At 41.3% G+C, this 20,060-nt stretch overlaps 1 protein-coding gene and 1 long non-coding RNA gene across 2 annotated transcripts in view; one reads left to right on the forward strand and one right to left on the reverse strand.

Annotated features, from left to right (window-relative positions):
- Positions 1 to 2,337: 2,337 nt before the first annotated feature.
- Positions 2,338 to 3,263, forward strand: LOC120438092. The gene is made up of 3 exons (XR_005611662.1): positions 2,338 to 2,358; positions 2,818 to 2,941; positions 3,246 to 3,263. It is a non-coding gene; the product is annotated as an uncharacterized LOC120438092 (long non-coding RNA).
- A 10,003-nt stretch (positions 3,264 to 13,266) lies between these two features.
- LOC116309433 (alpha-2-macroglobulin-like) overlaps positions 13,267 to 20,060 on the reverse strand; it is a 39,999-nt gene continuing 33,205 nt past the window's right edge. Inside the window, exons 24-28 of the mRNA XM_039604673.1 lie at positions 17,813 to 17,975; positions 17,551 to 17,738; positions 14,692 to 14,904; positions 13,940 to 14,045; positions 13,267 to 13,388 (exon numbers count right to left, since the gene is read on the reverse strand). Of these exons, the coding sequence (XP_039460607.1) occupies positions 13,267 to 13,388; positions 13,940 to 14,045; positions 14,692 to 14,904; positions 17,551 to 17,738; positions 17,813 to 17,975 (792 nt within the window). The remainder of the gene's footprint in view (positions 13,389 to 13,939; positions 14,046 to 14,691; positions 14,905 to 17,550; positions 17,739 to 17,812; positions 17,976 to 20,060) is intronic.

A 20,060-nucleotide genomic window follows, 5' to 3' on the forward strand; every position in this document is an offset into this window, starting at 1 on the left:
TGATTTTTCAGTGTTAGTAGAATTCAACAGAGTTCGAGTTAGTTCAACACTTAATCGAGTTAAAATAACACATCGGGAGTTGATTCCTGAAAAGTGTTGGTGTGGATTTTAGTCGTTACTGCATTTTAACACTGTGGGTGTTAAATTAGACCACACCTTCATTTCCTGTGGAGCTTCGCATTTCAGAATCTTCGGTCGCCATTTTTTCTTGCTGCTGCGGTAAGTTTTATTCGGTTAAATATTAAGCTTTAGATTGATGTTAGAACAAGTAACATGATAACTAGTAAAAAAAAATAGTATTTATATCAAAATACATCATCTTTAAGTGTCATATTTGAATTTTAACTGTTTTTGTTTAGCTGGGCTACTGCTAGCTAGAACTCTGCAAAGTACCAGTTACTTTCCTAATATTCATTTAGCATAATCTGGCTATTGGCAGACTGTAATGAATATTACTTAATATATGTCACAGTTTTTATTAAATGCCTTTTATTTATTTTTTAATTAAACTGCCAAAGCCTTAGGGTCAGTGGTCTCAAACTCCCGGCCCAGAGGCCACTTATGACCACGTCACCCCTTCTTGCGGCCTGTATATTGAGGTGAAGAAGTATAATGCAATTTGGCCCTTGAAGTGACTTTTTTTTTTTTTGGTCATTAGCCAAAAATGATTTAATATGAAGGCAATAAGGGCAGAGTGTTACAGGCCCTCATGGGCAGTGTAGTCCGTGCTGTAGGGAGAACGTTGTGTGTTTGAGCGAGAGAGAGGGAGAAAGTAGTAGCTGTTACCGAGGAGAAATGGAAGAAGAAAGCATGTAAATATAATAATAACCACTGCCGCCAAAAGGAGTGCCTGGTTGTAAGAAAGCTGTTAAGACTCGACTGTACACTGTGTTCGCTGACAGTAAAGCTACAAGCCCGACAACCCGACGTATTAGCCAGAGGTCTCTTTACCACGGTTCAGAGCCGCGGACCTGGCCGAGGTAACAAGAGAGTACAAACATGTGGAGGGATTGGCTTTGTTAGTTCAGTGAGAGTCAAAAACTAATGTGTACACTTATTTCTGCATTTTTATTTTGTTAAATATGAACAAAATTACAGCAGAAGTGCTGCAAAGTGTCTGACCAGAAAGAGAGGACCAATTGTGTTCATTTGGTAGTTCAATTAAAGGCATCGGTTAGTTAAGAGTAAGAGGGGGGAAAATGCGTTCATATTTGCAGTTTTGTCTTGTTATACAATATTTGAAATTTAAAAACAAACAAACCAAACGCTACATTGTCAGGAATATTTGTGGGTGTTTTCTTTGTGGTTTCTGTTTTTTTTTTACTACTTGAACACTGAAGTGGCCCTCCAATGAGATGACAGCTCATTTAAGTTTGAGACCCTGTCTTAGGTGAACTAGGATGCTTAAGGGTAATCTGAGAGTATTTTTACACTATAATGGCCCCTACATCTTGTAAATTATGGGAATTTCATTATATTGCGCATTTCTGTAGCCAGTAGGGTATTTTTCTTTTTTTTAGATTAAAATTTTTTCATGGTAAATTAAGCATTTTCTAGTCTAAAAATGAATAACAGGGTTATATTAGGGTCTGTTAGAGAGTGGGGAGGGTTTTTATGGCTTAAAATATATAAAAATAATAAAATAGAAATATGGTTTCTACTGACCCCTGGGATAATTGAGAGAATACTGTATTGCAGTCATGTTACACAGCTTGTACTACTTAAAGATGGACCAAGGATGTTTTTTCTTAACAAAATGAATTTTAGCTCAGTCTAAAGGGACTAGACATGCTAGATATTTTGCAAAGAAATGGTGTTATATGCTTGACCTTATTCTACTCTTGGAAGGTGGTGATATGCTGGTTCCTGACAAGAGATGAAGAAATCAAAGTTAGCTTTTCAAGACAGCCCCAAGACTCCTCGCAACCTGTGTTCAAATGTGAGGCTGTTGTCAGGTGATGAATGCAAGGAAGAGGCACTCAACTGACATGAAACATGTCAAAGACAACATGAAGGTGACATTTCAACATAGGCAAAAAGTGGTTCAAGAACCTGCCACAGCTTCTACTGTCCTGGACCTTTTCCCAAGATTTCTGTACACCTGGCTTGGTAAGGCATAAAATGATGTAGTGACAGCTTTGTGGTTCCTTTGTTTGTTTTCTTGTTAATGTGTTGTTTCTGTTGTTACACTTTGTGTTTAAGATTGACCAAGACTTCACAATGCTGTTTGTTGGGGAGGAAGTGTCTGCTAAGTTCCTTGCAAAGTGGCCAACCAAGCCAAGGATCATCTAAGATTGCAAAAATCTGTCTCAGAGTACAGAATTGGATGAGCTGCTCAGCGTTACTCTGACGAGGGTGGTAAGTGTAAGTTGGAAATGGTAGATTTTGCATGCCTTTACAGCATTTGCTTAATTCCCACAACACAATATATCACTGGACCATACCGGTAAACCTTTACTACAAATTGGAATACAGCTGTCCATTTTCTAAATCACATTGGGTTTCTGTTCATTTCTGTATGGTATGAAAACAAGCTTACAAACATGTTAAACCTGAAATGACATTTAATGTAGTTTGAACACAAAAAAAGTTACGTAATCTTACTATTGTTATGACTCGATATGTACTTCACGTGGTGGCCAGAAGATTTTAAGTCTCTAGAAATAAATTTGTATACCAAGGCACTGGAAAACTGCCTTATTTGAAAAATTATCGGGTGTCTAAAATGTCATCATGGTATTACATAACGTGGAAAAAATGATTGTTGTGGTTCTTTAAATGTCAGTAATTGTGATGATCTTAATTCCTATTCTGTAGTTTGGGACTGCGAGGCGGCTGCCAGCTTTTGCTGCTTCACATGTTACCTCCAACATCTAAGGGAGGGAAGTCTTCAAAGATTAGCACATCAGATGCTGCTCACCACCTAATGAAATTCATCAAGGTATGATTTTTAGAATTGTATATTTCTCTTTTGATGAGAACAGATGCAAATTATCAAGGGCTGATATTTTAAGATGGCAAGGTGATCCAACGTGCAGCAGATGTATCTGTCCCAGACAGGCTTGGTGTTGCAGGACTGACATGTTATTGTTTCTATTAAAACTAAATGTACACATTGAAACAAAAATAATTGTGCGCACAGAGTGAAACATTTTAATATTGTCATAATTTCAGGCAGCTATGCCTCAACATCAGACTACCAATTTTGTTTAATGTGAATCACTTGGTTTCTTTCTCTCCCTCAGGTGGGAGGTAGCGCGGAGGCTTTTCTTAAGGCTGGCCTCTCAGCCATTCGTCCTGTGTGTTGGAGAAAGAAAGAACATCATCCAGAGTTTCTACATTGTCCTAGATCAAAAGGTCATTCCCTGTGTGACACAGATGGGAGTTGCAGGTTTTGACAAGGCAAAACTTTTCAAGGCACATTTTTTATTTGCCGTGTCCTTTGACAAGGCATTGGACAACTTCTACACATTCATCCAGACCACTGTGTATGGCATTGATGTTGGCAGCGTGAAGGAGAGTCCTCGGGTCAGGGAAACAAGAGGAAGTCTTCATTGTACAGTTTAAAGATATCCACTATTCAGCACTTTGACTGGAAATGTTCATCTGTTACATTTGCAAGATACACCACACAAGTTGCTCAGTGTTATTTAGACATTTGAAGTTCCAGCATGGTTTGTACCCAGGAAGGTTTTTACGTTTGACCTGTGGAGAGCCTGGATGTTCATTTATCTTTCGCACGTACTCTGGTTACAAGCGGCACTTATTCCGAGCACATGGAGACTGTCTTCACTCTGAGGTCATCAATACTTTTGAGCCTGTACCTAACGATGGAACCTCTGTTTCACAGCCTGTAAATGTGGCTCATCCCATGACAATTACTACACAGGTTCCAGTTGAAAAAAGGCAAATACTGAACATGTGCAGCTCTGTTATTGCTCAAGTACAATCATCAGGAGTTCCTGAAAGTACTGTGCAGTGTTTAGTTGGGTTCATTGGAGGAACTGGTTAATGACATCCATGCACATGCAAAACAATCTGTTGTTGACTGTCAACTGATACGTCAAGAGAAACCTTAGAAAAAGTTGAGGATTGCTTTGATCAGCTTGAAAATCCATTTTCATGTCTTAACACAGAATCTAAAAGGATAAGACATTTTGAGCACAAATGGAAAATAGTTGAACCCATAGAGCATGTTCTTGGTGTGCGTTTTGATGTACGCAAAGATAGAACAACAGGGACATACAGGCAAGTTCCTGTCAATGATAAATTCATGTACGTTCCTATCATGGGATCCCTTTCATCTGTTTCGAAACAGTGAACTTTGTAGCAGTTTCCAAAAAACAAAACCAAACATGGAGGGATTTTACAGAGATTTAAATGATGGCTCCTACTTCAAAAATCACAGTTTATTCTCACAACAAGAACATGCTCTCCAGATCCAGCTCTACTATGATGATTTTGAAACTGCTAATCCTTTAGGCTCAAAAAAGGGAGTGCACAAACTTGGTTGTATCTATTTTGTTTTGAGAAATTTGCCACCAAAGTTAAATTCTGTGTTGATGAACATTCATCTTGTAGCCCTTTTTCATTCAGAAGACTTAAAAAAATATGGGTTTGATCCTATCCTAAAGCCACTTGTTGATGATCTAAAGATTTTAGAGACTGAAGGAATGCAAGTGCCCTTTTCAGCCACACCTGTGAGCAGGGTTCGTACGCTTTTTTCAGGGTCAAATTCAAGCACTTTTTAAGCACTTTCAAGGTCCCTTTTTAAGCTTTTCCAGCACACAGTTGCAGTAACTGTGACGCTCACTAGTAGAACTGACACACAAAACAAAACGACTACACTACACACTAACTACACAAGACAACACACTAACTTGAGACTCCAAACATGATAAACATCACAAATCTCTCACGTATCAAAACTCTCTCTCTCTTTTTTCGCTCACTCGCTGTCTCTTCCCAAACAACCAAATACCACATGTTGCCGTATCATTTTTTGATTGGTCGACATGGTACATTTTTCCACCAATAGGGAAGGAGCGTTTTTTCTTTTTTCACTCACAAGCAAACAGTGTTGCCAACTTAGCGACTTTGTCGCTATATTTAGCGAGTTTTCAGACCCCCTAGCGACTTTTTTTCTATAAAAAGTCGCTAAAAGACGTGAAAGCGTGTATCGCTTTTACTCTCAACAAGCAGCGGTGCTGTAACGCAGTCAGTTCTTCTTTTAATCTTTTACTCTTATGCTGTTTTGTGGATCACAAGGTTTAAAACTACTTATAAACACACACAAACACAAAATAACTCCACCAGAGTGCCTATTTCGGTCACTTTTGCGGTCCAAGCCGGGTAAAGGAGCTGGGTTGGAATTGTGACATTAAAAAACAATAATTGCTAAAAGAAATTTAATTTGTAGTTCTAAATAAACTCTAAATGCATTTAGGACGTTTTTACTCACTTTATGTCTCTTCCACGATGTTATTTCTCTCTCCAACAACATAGGTTACAATTATATTAGCGTGACCAATTATGCAAATTAGGTGATGACGTCATTTAGCGACTTCTAGCGACTTTTAGGACAGCCAATAGCGATTTTCCTTACTGAGGAGTTGGCAACACTGCAAGCAAAGCGTGTTTGCTACCGCTCTCCATAAAAAACGCAGTTTTTACCGTTTCTTCCCGGAGTAAACGCCACTGTTTTATTCAGAAACCCCCCAAAAACATCGGTTTTACGTGACCTATCAACACAATTTAAAAACTGGTATATAGCTTGAAGTCCGCACGTTCGACCCCAGTTGAAATGGAGACTCTGGGTCCGTCGACCCCAGAGGGTTAATCAGAAAGCCTTAAGTTAGCTAGTTATGTATCGGGCTAATGTTTAAAGCTTTCACTTGAGTAAATTAACTCATATTACTGCTAAGTAATGTTAGCTAAGTTCACAGCATATTCCGTAATAGCGCTGCCATACTGCATCACACTCAGTGCATTTCAATCATTTCTCCAGCGAGTTTGATAGCTAGCAAAATAATAACCATAATTTAAAAAAAATAGCATGTGTAACGTACACGTACTGGAAAATTATTTACTAGGACTCACCTATCATGCGACTGGAGAACGCAAACTCCGCCATTGTTGTTTTCCATCAAACACTCATTAAAACAGCAACCTACAGGTATGTTAGCGCACTCATCCCCGACTGTCCGAGGGAGGGCGGGGTCTATATTGAAACAGGACGCAAGGCAGCCCAGGCGGAAACTTTGCTTTTGCTTTTTGCGACTCATTTTATTTCTCTATCTGATAAGAAAACAATTCAATCAGATAGTTATTTACTGTGAATGAAATACAGTTACATTTTCAAGCACTTTTAAGCACCACATCTGAAATTCAAGCACTTTTCAAACCTTGAAAAGACGACATTAGAATTCAAGCATTTTCAAGGATTTCAAGCACCCGTATGAACCCTGTGTGAGAGGTTCGCTTCTTCAGATTACAGGTGACAACTTGGCTTTACATAGCATTTTTGGTTTTGTTGAATCATTTAGTGCAAACTATTGTTGTAGATTTTGTTTAACTGATAAGACAGAGTTGCAGTCAGTTTTTAGTGAAGATCATGTAGGCTTAACACTACGTTCCAAAGAACTTCATTACAAACACTGTGGTGCCATTCAACAAAATCCTGCTTTGGCCTCAACATTTGGTGTAAAAAGAAATTCTCTACTCAATTCACTTCGGCTTTTCCATATTTCAGACAACTATGCTGTAGACATTATGCATGATCTACTAGAGGGAGTGGTGCAGTATGAGTTAAAGCTTGTGTTTCAGTACTTGATTAAGACCTCTTTGATATCCTTGAATTCATTGTCACAGAGAATTATAAGCTTTAACTACGGATATGCACAGAGAAGGAACAGGCCAGGTGGGCTAAAACTGGATGACAACAGCAAAGATCTTGGGCTTAATGCTGTGCAGTCATGGTGTCTTTTGCGGAATAGCCCATTGATTTTTGGAGATATCGTTTGCAGAAATGATGGCCATTGGAACTTGCTACTTTTGTTAGTTCAAATTGTGAACATTGTTTTTTCACCCATTATAACTCACGGCATGACTTGCTATTTGAAACATCTGATTGCCGATCATCACAAGGCTTTCAAATCTCTCTTTCCAGAACGGAATTTGATTCCAAAGCACCACCTAATGATCCATTACCCACGCTGCATTAGAAAAATTGGGCCACTCATACATATGTGGTGCATGAGATTTGAAGCAAAGCACAAGTTCTTCAAAAGATCTGTAAAGAACTTTAAAAATATCACAAAAACACTAGTAAAAAAACATCAGAATCAATTAGCCTTTCATTTTGAAAATTTTTATTTTAAAAGATTACAGTTTGGCTCCATTAATGAAGTCTTGGCCAGCAGTTTAAAAGGCAGTGAAGCACTGAATAAAATGTTTGACGTTTCTTCTAGTGTTTCTACAACTTCCTGGGTCAAAAGCTATGGCACAGAATATCAAGTTGGGATGTATGTTTGTTCTGGTGTTGAAAATGAGATGCCTTTGTTCAGTAAGATTGTCAATATAATTGTTAGAGATTGCAATGCTTATCTTCTAACTTGTAAGGCTTCAACAGTATATTTCAATGATCACTTAAATGCATTTGTTATTGAGGATGGATTAGATGTCTTTGCACTGATCTCTGTATATGATCTGGTGTACTATAGACCTTATGATAGGCAATTTTCAAATGGCACTGATGACAAAATGTACATTGTCCCATACTGTAATTTTGTATAACTTGTTTGCATGTGGTGTATCAGAATACAAAGTATTTTGGAACGTTAATGTCTTGTATTTCTTTGTAATGGGTAGATGTTAGGGGTTAATTGTAGCAGTAGAGATATCAGATTAATGGGAGTTTATTGTAATCTGGTGGTATTAATGATTTGACTGACACTAGTGTTAGTGTTAGAAAATAAACACTATTCAGTGTTGAATTTTTAAACACCAGGGCTAGTGTAAAGTACTACCAACACTATTCGGTGTTAATTTTTTAACACTTAACACCAGTGTAGAATATTTTTGACACTGGTCAGTGTTACTCTTTAACTCTGTGCAGTGTTAAAATAACACTAGCTCATTGTTAAAAATATAACACTTTAAAAAGTGTTAATTTAACACTCAAAAGAGTGGACACATATAGACACTTTTCTAGTGTTAAATTTAACACTCACAGTGTCAATTTGACACTGGTGATTTTGCTGTGTAGGTTTAGTAATCAGAGGGTAGAACCCTCTTCCAAATAATAACTCAAAAAAATCTGATGATGCCTTATGATTGGACATTTTTTAAAAATCAATATTATTATCACCGCAAATACAGAATGTCTTAATTCCCTTTACCTTGCTCAATAAAACTTCTACTACATCTGTGAATGTTTCTAGCAGTGTCCCAGGCCTCCTATACATACAAGTAACAATTATATTACTCTTTCTTTCCATTTCTATTTCTACTGTCACACACTCCATTAAATCATCAATAGCCACAGACATATATTCAACCTGTTTACACTTCAAATCACTATCAACAAAAAGTGCCACACCTCCTGCCTTCTTATTAGATCTATTTATATGATATAATTCATACCCATCCAAGGGCGTAGATTTGGTTTTGGCATTGGTGGGGACGGATGATTCAACCACCGAACCCTGCGCTGTTTCTTTTTTGTTTTCCTTTTTGTCTTTGCTTCTTGATAAAAACAAAAAGGAGAAATATTCTTGCCTACATATGTTATTCTACATGCTTTTAAACCATTTAAAATTACAATTCATAGTTTTATATGTGAATTATATAATGTTAAATTACTATTAAATAAATGACTGATTTTAGACTTTAGTTTACTTCAGCCATATTCCATATAAATCAGGTATCATACAAAAATAAAAAAAGCTTCAAATACAGTCATGACAATAAAGAATATGACTTTAAGGACTTAACAACATTACTTCAGTTATAGTACACCAACATGTCTTATACATTAGTACTAAGGGAACACTGAATGACCTGGTGGGTTTTGTCCATAAAACTACTCATCTAAGATTACCACAAAGTAAAAGATCTCTCAGCAAAATTATGCAACATTTTAGGCACTATTGCCCCGATCAACTCAGTGAGCTGGGACTTTTTATTCTAAACATGAACTACTGTTACAACAACTCAATGTCCACTATGTGAAGGAGTATACTATACTGTCTATACCAGGGGTAGGCAACCTTTCTGATGGCGAGTGCCATCTAAAATTTCCTCAGAGGTCAGTGTGCCATATGATTGCATTAGCAATAAATTTAATAACGCTCTATATTAACAGTTACACACTATATAGAACAACTTTATTGAATTATATTTGTTCACAGATGTTGGCAGCTATCAGATGTTGGCAGCTATCAGCGAGTAGTTATCAGCTATTTCGAAACAAAAAAAAGACTTTTTATCAATAACAAGAACTCCATGACAGCAAATGAACTGTACAACAGAAAATACAAATGCTATTTATGGTCTCCTCACAACAATGATAAGTAAAATAAACTGGGCCAATATGGCATGTTTGTTAATACAGGGATACACATGTTAATGTGATCTCTGGTCTCCCACTCAGAGACACAGGTCTCCGAGCGGCTAAGACACTCTTCATGTGAGAGAAAATCTGCTCACACAGATATGTAGAGCCAAGTACTGTCAATAAGGCCTCTGCAATGCTCTGAAGACAGTTAAACTTGTCAGGTAGTGATGTCCGGCCTGTGAAAATGCAGCTCCATGAACACGCACAGCTGTGGATTCCAACTGCTTCGATGTTGCATTAACTGGCATTAACTCAGCCATTTAATGGGAGACAAATCTAGCTGCTCATTAAAGATTTCTGGTTTGATCAGAAAATAAAACATTGGTCCATACACCTGAAAGTCCCAAAAACACATTGGGAATTCTGTCTCGAGTCTACGGATGTATCCGTGTATCTCCGTGGTGCTGATGCTGTGCTGAGCGGAAAGCTCCTGAAGCTTTTGAAGTGTCGGAATGTGGAAAGCTAACAACGTCCCCCCTCAAACAAGAGAGACGGACTTGCGCCAGAAAAGCCGATCAGCTGATCATTGATCAGTTTCATGATTGAAGTAGCAACAGGAGGGGGAGAGAATGAGAGAAGAAGAGGCAGCTGTGCAGATTAACTCCAGCTTTGTGTCTTTTTCCATTGTAGCTGAAGTCCGGGACAAACTGCGTTCCTTTTAAGCTCAATACGAAACGCGTAATATTTTCTCTGAATACGAGACGATTCCGTCTTTTTACGGGACGGTTGGCAACTCAACTAACTAACCTTATGAATAAAATAAAGTTCACTACAACAATGCTGATGAAAACTCCGTCATGCTAGCTAGTACGCAGTACGAGTTATTGTAACTGACTGTAAAAAGTCAGCACAATGAAAATAAACTCCACCTAAACTTGGTTTATATCTGACCCATATAGACTGCAGGCAGTGGCGGTCCTAGCCTGTTTGGCGCCCCGGGCGAACACTCCCTCTGGCGCCCCCCCAACCACCACCACACACACACACACACACACACATAAAACACATTAAGGATTATACATTAACATAAAACTGTTGTCGGAACCATACTGAATTTCGCCAGAAAAACACACACACAGACACACACACACACACACACAAACAGCCATCATAATTCGTCATAGAATGAGAACAGGACAAATCAACAATTGACAATGACTAATTAATATTAAAATCTGTAACATAATGTATTGTTTGGAGTTTAGTCTGTTACTGTTACTATTTTTACCATTTCTTCTTGGAGCAACTGTAACCCACATTATTTCCTTAGGGATTAATAAAGTATTCTGGTTCTGATTGTTTCAGGATGACCTGCCATTATCCAATGACACATCTGCTTACCTGGATCTTTGGCTCGTTTCTCCTCCTCTTCTTTTCTCTTTTTTCTAAACTGAGTACCTGATGGCTTACATTGGTTTTAATTGTGCACTCCAGTATGAACACAAATCCCCCAACTCGAGGATCGCCACAATATAACCTAATAGACCTGCACCTTAGTTCACAGATTCACTTTGTCTAAGGTGTATTACTGGGATTTCGCACAACCCAGGATTCATATCATGAATACATAATAGGCTTGGATTTACAACATTATGAATGAAATGTGCTCTATTTGGAAGCAGCACATGAATGCACTTAGAGCCATTAATGTAGCTATGTGTGTGTGACAGAATGCAGAAATCTAGCTATTGAACATATTCCAACCCCCCAAAAAAGACAAATTATGGAATTTTCTGCAACTGAATATTTCATTAATTTTGGTTGGTCTTCCTTGAGTTTGGCCTCATTGGCTCAGTGGGCATTATAACCTACAACTCTTGCACCAACTTTTGAAGATAACAATGAAGCTGAAAAAATGTAGTTGTTCACCAGCATCGCAATTCCATTACTTTTTATCATGGCTTACCTTGGTGTGGTTTGCAAAGTGCTTCAGAAAGATGAGAAAATCTGTTTCTTGCACCCATCCTGATTTATTTCCACTACCAATACTTCCTACTGGTCCATCTCTGACACAGTGGTCTGCATAATGTATGTGTGGGAACACAAACAGTGGAGGAATTGTGTTGCCAATGGCATTAACCGCATATACATAGGCGACTAGTGAACCTCTCTCTGCTGATGTCGTTGCCCCAACTTGTTTAATATAAGTTAAAGTAATGGTGTGGTAAGTTGTAACATCTGCATTATTGTTACAACTAACCCAGACTGTTGCTGTTACAACTGACCCAGACTCCTATAGCCATGAACTAGCTAACATTACAGCCAACGGCTAAAACATTAGCACTAAAGACCTACACAGAATATATCCCCATAGACATACAAATAACATAATTTAAGTTTGATGAGTTTAACTGCAAAGCAGATAATGCTATTAGAAATTGAAATAAAGTAGAAAAACTTACTTTTGGCATACAAATTACTTTTTCGTGTTAAATTGTCTGTGTTTGACAAAATGTGCTGATTTTTCACATGTGATAGCAGAACTGAATTGGGCATGCACAGGATGAATCACATCATTTGAAACTTAGCCCTGATTGGAGAAATTGGAAGTGTTACAACTGACCCACGTTACATCTATCCCCGGTCTCCCCTATATTTATTTTCTTACTCTTCTTATATTTATTGTTTGTTTACTTGCACTGCTGTAACTGGAGCCTCGTCGTCTCGTCTCTCTATATCCTGGACTGTATGTAGCGGAGATGACAATAAAGTTTACTTTGACTTCAGCAGCGCGCAGGTTACTTTCGAGGGCTCTCGCTCACTTTTCGTGTATAGAATTTCAGTAAAAACATCGGTGCAAATTATAAGTCTGTATCATAATGTCTGGTGTTTTCGTGTTTGTTGTTTTGTTTTTATTTAGTTTTATTTTGCGAGTTGGTTATTAGACGCTGCTCCAGCCAGCCACAGAATCCCCCGCCGCCCCGCCCTCTCCTCCCTGAGCCGCAAGCAGCAGGCGCACCTTGCAAACGAGGGCGCCCTTACTCCCAGCAAATGGGCGATAGAAAACCGATCGGTGCCTATGCCATTCCCATATGCGCTGGCATGATGTCGGGGCAGCATGAGTATGAGCAATTTTTTTTTTTTTTTTTTTTTTTACCGATGCCCGTGATGCCGCCCCGGGCAACCGCCCGTGTCGCCCGTATCTAAAACCGCTACTGACTGCAGGTCATAACTTCTTACCTGAAGTTCAGTTCACCTGACACTCGGACCGGTGCTGCCTCGGGTCTCTGCTCCTCCTGCCTCCCCTTTCCCTCATCCACCTGCTGGCCTCCACCACTTGCTAATGTTACTGAATCAGTGGAAGCTACGCCATAGCCACCACCAAACAACTGAGTTATTTTTACACACCGGCCAGAATCTGGCCAATCCACCACCTTTCATTGTTTATACCACTACAAAAAAAAAAAAAAAAAAAAAAAAATCATCGGCCCACCGAGCGTGCCATCAGTTGTGGCACGCGTGCCCAGGGTTGCCGACCCCTGGTCTATACTATGCTGTCCTGGTGGACATGGCAACACTTTTTTCATGGTTACATACAGTTTTAGACTGATGTGGGCCAAAGCCTAGCACATACCTGCCAACCTTGAGACCTCAGAATTAGGGAGACATTCAAAGGGGTTTTACAGTGTTTACTTATCGGAAAAAATAAGTTAAATGTCACCGGCCTGTTCCGGGGTGTCCAAATTCAGAGGGTGCGTCCACCTGAGGACCCGACCTTCGTGGTCTAAGTGGGCCGGGTCCTCCGGAAGCCGGGTAGACCGGAAATAAGCGACTGTGAAATTGGGGGGTCTAGCCTTCATAATTACGTCACCTCTGCCGCCTGCTCCTTGCTGTGTAAATAAAATAAAATATAACCGGACGCTATGCGTAGATTCTCGACCATCTCACGCTTCTGTTTAATCAGTTTTCTGTTTGACATTTATTCAGCTGTGTGAAAACCCGGAGGAACCCTCCCGAGGATTAATAAAGTTTTATTTAATCTAATCTAATCTAATAACTTTAATCTCAGCCAAACCGATTTACTCACGAACAAATAAAACACTGAAAAAGGCCAAACAATAACATGTTTAAGTTATTTGAGGTTTACACAACTACATTCTCGCCTGAAAATATGTTAAAAGTTTATTTCGCGACCCAGAAAGAGTAATTAGAGTAATATTAATACTAAGTAGCTGCAGTAGTAGCAGCTATTGTTGGAAACTGGAATTGGCTGGGCCAATCTAGGATACGGGAGAAATTGGGGAGAGTGGTGGCTCCGGGAGATTTTCGGGAGGGGCACTGAAATTCGGGATTCTCCCGGAAAAATCGGGAGGGTTGGCAGACTGAATTTAGGTCTAGCAGATTCACTGGTGGTGTCGACCTCTAGTTGTACTTTCACACTGAGAGTGGTGACATCAGTAGGTGTCGGGATGTTGTAGTGGACAGAAATCTGAGAAACAAACTTGGGTCAGGTCCACAGAATTAATCATACCTCACTCCACCCTGCTGTCACTTTTCTACACCACGACATATATTTGCACACATACTTGTCCTTTTATAGTCATGCCTATATCGCTATATGTATCTATTTATCTTATTATTTATCTGTCATATCTCTGTTTCTACACTCATTTTATACGAGTGATTGATGTTTGTTGTGCATTTGCTGCTATCACATCTCAGTTTCCCTCTGAGATGAATAAAGTTTCTCTGATTCTGATACAGACAGAAAGTGAGTTTATTAATTTTTGCTCAATTCTCTAATTTAGTGTAAAATAGAATTGTACTAGGTTTCTTCCTGTTAAAAGGGAGTTTTTCCTTCCCACTGTCGCCAAAGTGCTTGCTCATAGGGGGTCATATGATTGTTGGGTTTTTCTCTGTATCTATTATTGTACAATCTACTGTACAATATAAAACGCCTTGAGGCGACTGTTTTTGTGATTTGGCACTATATAAATAAAATTGAATTGAATTGAATTGAATGAAAACACATTTATGACATCTGAAAATGCTAATCTTCTTTACCATTTTATAAGGACAAAGAAAGCGTTTGTTTGACACCAACCAGGACCTGGTCACATGATGCTGTCACTGACCTGCACTGAAGCACATGCAGTGCCCTTCACCTCCAGCCTGTATTTTCCTGACACTTCCTGCAGCGCCTCCTCCTGGTAGAGCAGTTTGTTGCCCTGATTGACATCAAATGTCAGCTGACTGCTGGGAGCCTGAACTGTCACTGTGCTCCAACCTTCAGGACTGAACACCAGAGTGGAGTAGAGAGCCAGAGCCTGAAGAGCCACCACTGTGTCCTACAAGATGGATTCATTTTGGTTAACACACACAGCAGCTGTCATTTGTAAGATAAGATAAGATAAGATGACCTTTATTAGTCCCACAGGTGGGAAATTTGTTTTGTTACAGCAAAAGTGCAAAGTTATGTAGCAGAAATTAGAAAACACTGGAATGCAATAAAATAAAATAAAATAAAATACTATATACAATAGCATAAAATAGAATAGAATAGAATAATATATACAATAGAATAAAATAGAAATACAAATGCTATATACAACTGAGTAAGAAAATACAAAAGTACAACTTTGTCAGAAGAAGAATTGTAAGAGAATTGCACATATAGCAGTCTTATTGCACGTGTGAGGGGTTGATCAGCTGCAAAAGTCTTTGTTGTGGAGTCTGACAGCAGTGGGGAGGAAAGACCTGCGAAGTCTCTCCGTCCCACACCGTGGGTGCCGCAGTCTCCCACTGAAGGAGCTGCTCAGTGCTGTCACAGTCTCATGCATGGGGTGGGAGATGTTGTCCATCAGGGATGACAGCTTAGCCACCATTCTCCTGTCACTCACCACCTCCACTGGGTCCAGAGGGCATCCTAGAACAGAGCTGGCCCTTCTGATCAGCCTGTTCAGTCTCTTCCTGTCCCCAGCAGAGATGCTGCCGCCCCAGCAGACCACACCATAAAAGATGGCTGAGGCCTCCACAGAGTCATAGAAGGTCTTCAGGAGTGGGCCCTCCACTCCAAAAGAACTGAGTCTCCGCAGCAGGTACAGCCTGCTCTGTCCTTTCCTGTAGAGGGCGTCTGAGTTATGACTCCAGTCCAGTTTGTTGTTCAGATGAACACCAAGGTACCTGTAGCTGTCCACAGCCTCGATGTCCATACCTTGGATGTTCAGTGGTTGCAGTGGAGGATGTTTGTGCCTGCGGAAGTCTACCACCAGCTCCTTGGTTTTACTGGCGTTGATCTGGAGGTAGTTCAGCTGGCACCAGTCCACAAAGTCCTGAGTCAGTCCTCTGTACTCCTTGTCGTCCCCATCAGTGATGAGGCCGACTATTGCAGAGTCATCAGAGAACTTCTGCAGGAAGCACTGGGTGGAGTTGTGGGAGAAGTCTGCAGTGTAGATGGTGAAGAGGAACGGTGCCAGAACCGTTCCCTGTGGGCCCCCACGTGCAGAGGCGACCCTGTCCGACACACAGCCCTGACTCCTCACATACTGTGGTCGGTCGGTGAGGTAGTCCAAAATCCAGGTAGTGAGGTGATGGTCCACTCCTGAGTTCTCCAGCTTGTCCTACAGGACTGTGGGAAGAATGGTGTTGAAGGCACTGGAGAAATCAAAGAACATGATTCTCACAGTGCTCCCAGCGGTCTCCAGGTGAGCGAGGGAACGATGTAGGAGGTGAATGACGGCATCATCCGCTCCAATGCCAGGCTGGTAGGCAAACTGAAGTGGGTCCAGTGATGAGCTCACAAGGCGCCGAAGCTGAGCCAGGACCAGCTGCTCCAGGGTCTTCATCAGGTGGGATGTCAGAGTCACCGGCCTGTAGCTGTTGAGGTCCTTGGGGCGTGAAGTCTTTAGCACTGGTACAACACAGGTGGTTTTCCAGAGCTGTGGGACTCTCCCCAGCCTCAGGCTCAGGTTGAAGAGGTCCTCCATCACCCCGCACAGTTGGTCCGCGCAGGACCTGACGACCCTCGAGCTGATGCCATCTGGACCCGCTGCCTTCTTGCCATTAATCCTCCTCAGTTCCCTCCTAACCTGGGTGGTTGACAGAGACAGGCTGGAGCCTTGTGTTGATTGTGTATTGGATGCTGTTGTTGGGGGTGGGGAGGAGTGAGCAGGGTGAATAGAGGAGATGTGAAGTGTCAGAGGTGGAACAGCAGCAGTGGGGGTGGGTGAGTCTGCAGCCGATGTTGGAGACTGCCTCATGGATGAATCAAATCTGCTGAAGAAATGATTCAGTTCATTTGCCCACCTCACATCCCTCCCAGGCAGAGAGTTCTGATGTTTGTGGCCTGAGATGGTTCTGAGGCCTCTCCAGACTTTGCCAACGTTGTTTTGCTGAAGCTGGTTCTCCATCTTCTGCCTGTAGCTGTCCTTCCCATTCCGTATCAGTCCCCTCAACTCTCTCTGCACCCTTTTCAACTCCTCTTTGTCTCTGGATTTGAAGGCCCTCCTCTTCTGCTTGAGGACAGTTTTAATGGGACTCCAGGACTCCATATTACATAGTGTTGAGTGTAATAGACATTAAGGTAAAACTGCCTGTGTTACTTCAACACTCTCACAAAAGAGTTTCTAACCTTCACTTCCTGGTTAAAAAAAACATTAAAACAGGTTAAATCTGTTTAACAGAGATGATCTCAGAGAAACAAAGTAGAGAAATCACAGGTATAAACTTACAGACTGCAGCTGAACTGTTATTTACAGGCTGTTATGTGTAGTTGGTGCACAGAAGGCTGTTCTGTTAAAACAACACATTTTTAGACCAAAGTAAATTTCATATTGTAAAAAAAAAGAATAAAAACATCCCTGCCTGCTAAAACAAGTCTGCATATCTGAGAGAAAAGCAACAACATGAAAGCTTCAGGATCATTTCTTCTGATTTGGTCCAAGACTGTAGATGAACTCAAAGATTAGCTTCATGCTGTTCAGGTGGTGTAGTACCTGAGTGGAGGAGAAGCCTCCGTAATAGTTCTGCTGCCCAGTCAGCCACCTCATAATACCAGAGGCATATGCCAGATCCTCAGCAGTTGGGGAGACGCTGAGTTTGGCCAACAGCACATAAGAACTGATCTCCACTGACAGGGAGGCTGATTTTTCTGCTGCTGTCTGAGACCAGTAGAGGAAACCTCCTACAAACACACACAATAACAGTCACAGTTATGCTAATAAAGCCTGAATGATGTCCTGCTAAAGGATGACTCACCTTCCCTCACTGCAACTGTGTCTAAGTGCTGCAGAAGGTGAGCGCGGGTCTCCACGTCTCCTGCCAGGGTGAACACATAGGCCAGCAGAGCTGTAGTGTAGGTGTTGCTCAGGTCACTGATAGACTCCTTGAGACAAGCCAGGCTCTTTTTCATCACAGGATCCTTTAAAAGATCCAAAGAAAACACTTCAGGTAAAGAACCTAATGGACGTGCACAAACAGAAATCTTCTTCCATTAAACCCAGTATGAGAACAAAAGGAGGTAGTATTACTGATTTAGTGACTCAAAACATCAGCGTGATAATAAACAGTGTGAGCTGTCGTAAAACAAAGCAATTACAGGAAAGTAGAGATGAAGCAAAGAGATATAAAAAAACACCACTGTACAGGTTGGGTGGTGATAAAAGTACTTGCTGGTGAGAGTTCAGGTATGTGGATGACACCTGGGTGAAAATCAAATCTCAGGATGTACCACATTTCACGGATCACATTAACTCGGTGGACCGACACATCAAATTCACCAGGGAGGATATGAAAAGTGGTAGGTTAGCCTTCTTAGACCGAGAGATTTCCATCAGTAATGGGGGACATCTAAAAGCTGATGAATACCATAAACCTACGCATACGGATCAGTATTTAAGGTTTGACTCTCATCATCCACAGGAGCACAAACTGGGTGTCATCAGGACTCTACAACACAGCGCGAACACCATCCCCACTGACACAGCAGCCAGGCAGGCAGAAGAACATCAAGAAGGCCCTAAGTAAATGTGGTTATCGCAGCTGAGGGAAGTTACACCAACTGCAGTGGTCTAGAGGGAAGGTATACTAAGTGCAGGGGTCTAGAGGGAAGTTATACCAAGTGCACTGGTCTAGGGGGAAGTTATACCAAGTGCAGTGGTCTAGGGGGAAGTTATACCAAGTGCAGTGGTCTAGGGGGAGCTTATACCACGTCCAGTGGTCTAGGGGGAAGTTATACCAAATGCACTGGTCTAGAGGGAAGTTATAACAAGTGCAGTGGTCTAGGGGGAGGTTAAACCACATCCAGTGGTCTAGGGGGAAGTTATACCAAGTGCACTGGTCTAGAGGGAAGTTATACCAAGTGCAGTGGTCTAGAGGGAAGTTATACCAAGTGCAGTGGTCTAGGGGGAAGTTATACCAAGTGCAGTGGTCTAGGGGGAAGTTATACCAAGTGCACTGGTCTAGAGGGAAGTTATACCAAGTGCACTGGTATAGGGGGGAATTATACCAAGTGCAGTGGTCTAGGGGGGAGTTATACCAAGTGCAGTGGTCTAGGGGGGAGTTATACCAAGTGCACTGGTCTAGAGGGAAGTTATACCAAGTGCACTGGTCTAGAGGGAAGTTATACCAAGTGCACTGGTAATGGGGGGAGTTATACCAAGTGCAGTGGTCTAGGGGGAAGTTATACCAAGTGCACTGGTCTAGGGGGAAGTTATACAAAGTGCACTGGTCTAGGGGGAAGTTATACCAAGTGCAGTGGTCTGGGGGAAGTTATACCAAGTCCACTGGTCTAGAGGGAAGTTATACCAAGTGCAGTGGTCTAGGGGGAGGTTATACCACGTCCAGTGGTCTAGGGGGAAGTTATACCAAGTGCACTGGTCTAGAGGGAAGTTATACCAAGTGCAGTGGTCTAGGGGGAGGTTATACCACATCCAGTGGTCTAGCGGGAAGTTATACCAAGTGCAGGGGTGTAGAGGGAAGTTATACGAAGTGCAGTGGTCTAGGGGGAAGTTATACCAAGTGCAGGGGTGTAGAGGGAAGTTATACCAAGTGCACTGGTCTAGAGGGAAGTTATACCAAGTGCACTGGTCTAGAGGGAAGTTATACCAAGTGCACTGGTCTAGAGGGAAGTTATACCAAGTGCACTGGTAATGGGGGGAGTTATACCAAGTGCAGTGGTCTAGGGGGAAGTTATACCAAGTGCACTGGTCTAGGGGGAAGTTATACAAAGTGCACTGGTCTAGGGGGAAGTTATACCAAGTGCAGTGGTCTGGGGGAAGTTATACCAAGTCCACTGGTCTAGAGGGAAGTTATACCATGTCCAGTGGTCTAGGGGGAGGTTATACCACGTCCAGTGGTCTAGGGGGAAGTTATACCAAGTGCACTGGTCTAGAGGGAAGTTATACCAAGTGCAGTGGTGTAGGGGGAGGTTATACCACATCCAGTGGTCTAGGGGGAAGTTATACCAAGTGCAGTGGTCTAGAGGGAAGTTATACGAAGTGCAGTG

The sequence above is a fragment of the Oreochromis aureus genome, linkage group 3, assembly GCF_013358895.1.
Source record: "Oreochromis aureus strain Israel breed Guangdong linkage group 3, ZZ_aureus, whole genome shotgun sequence".
Taxonomy (NCBI): Eukaryota; Metazoa; Chordata; class Actinopteri; order Cichliformes; family Cichlidae; genus Oreochromis; species Oreochromis aureus.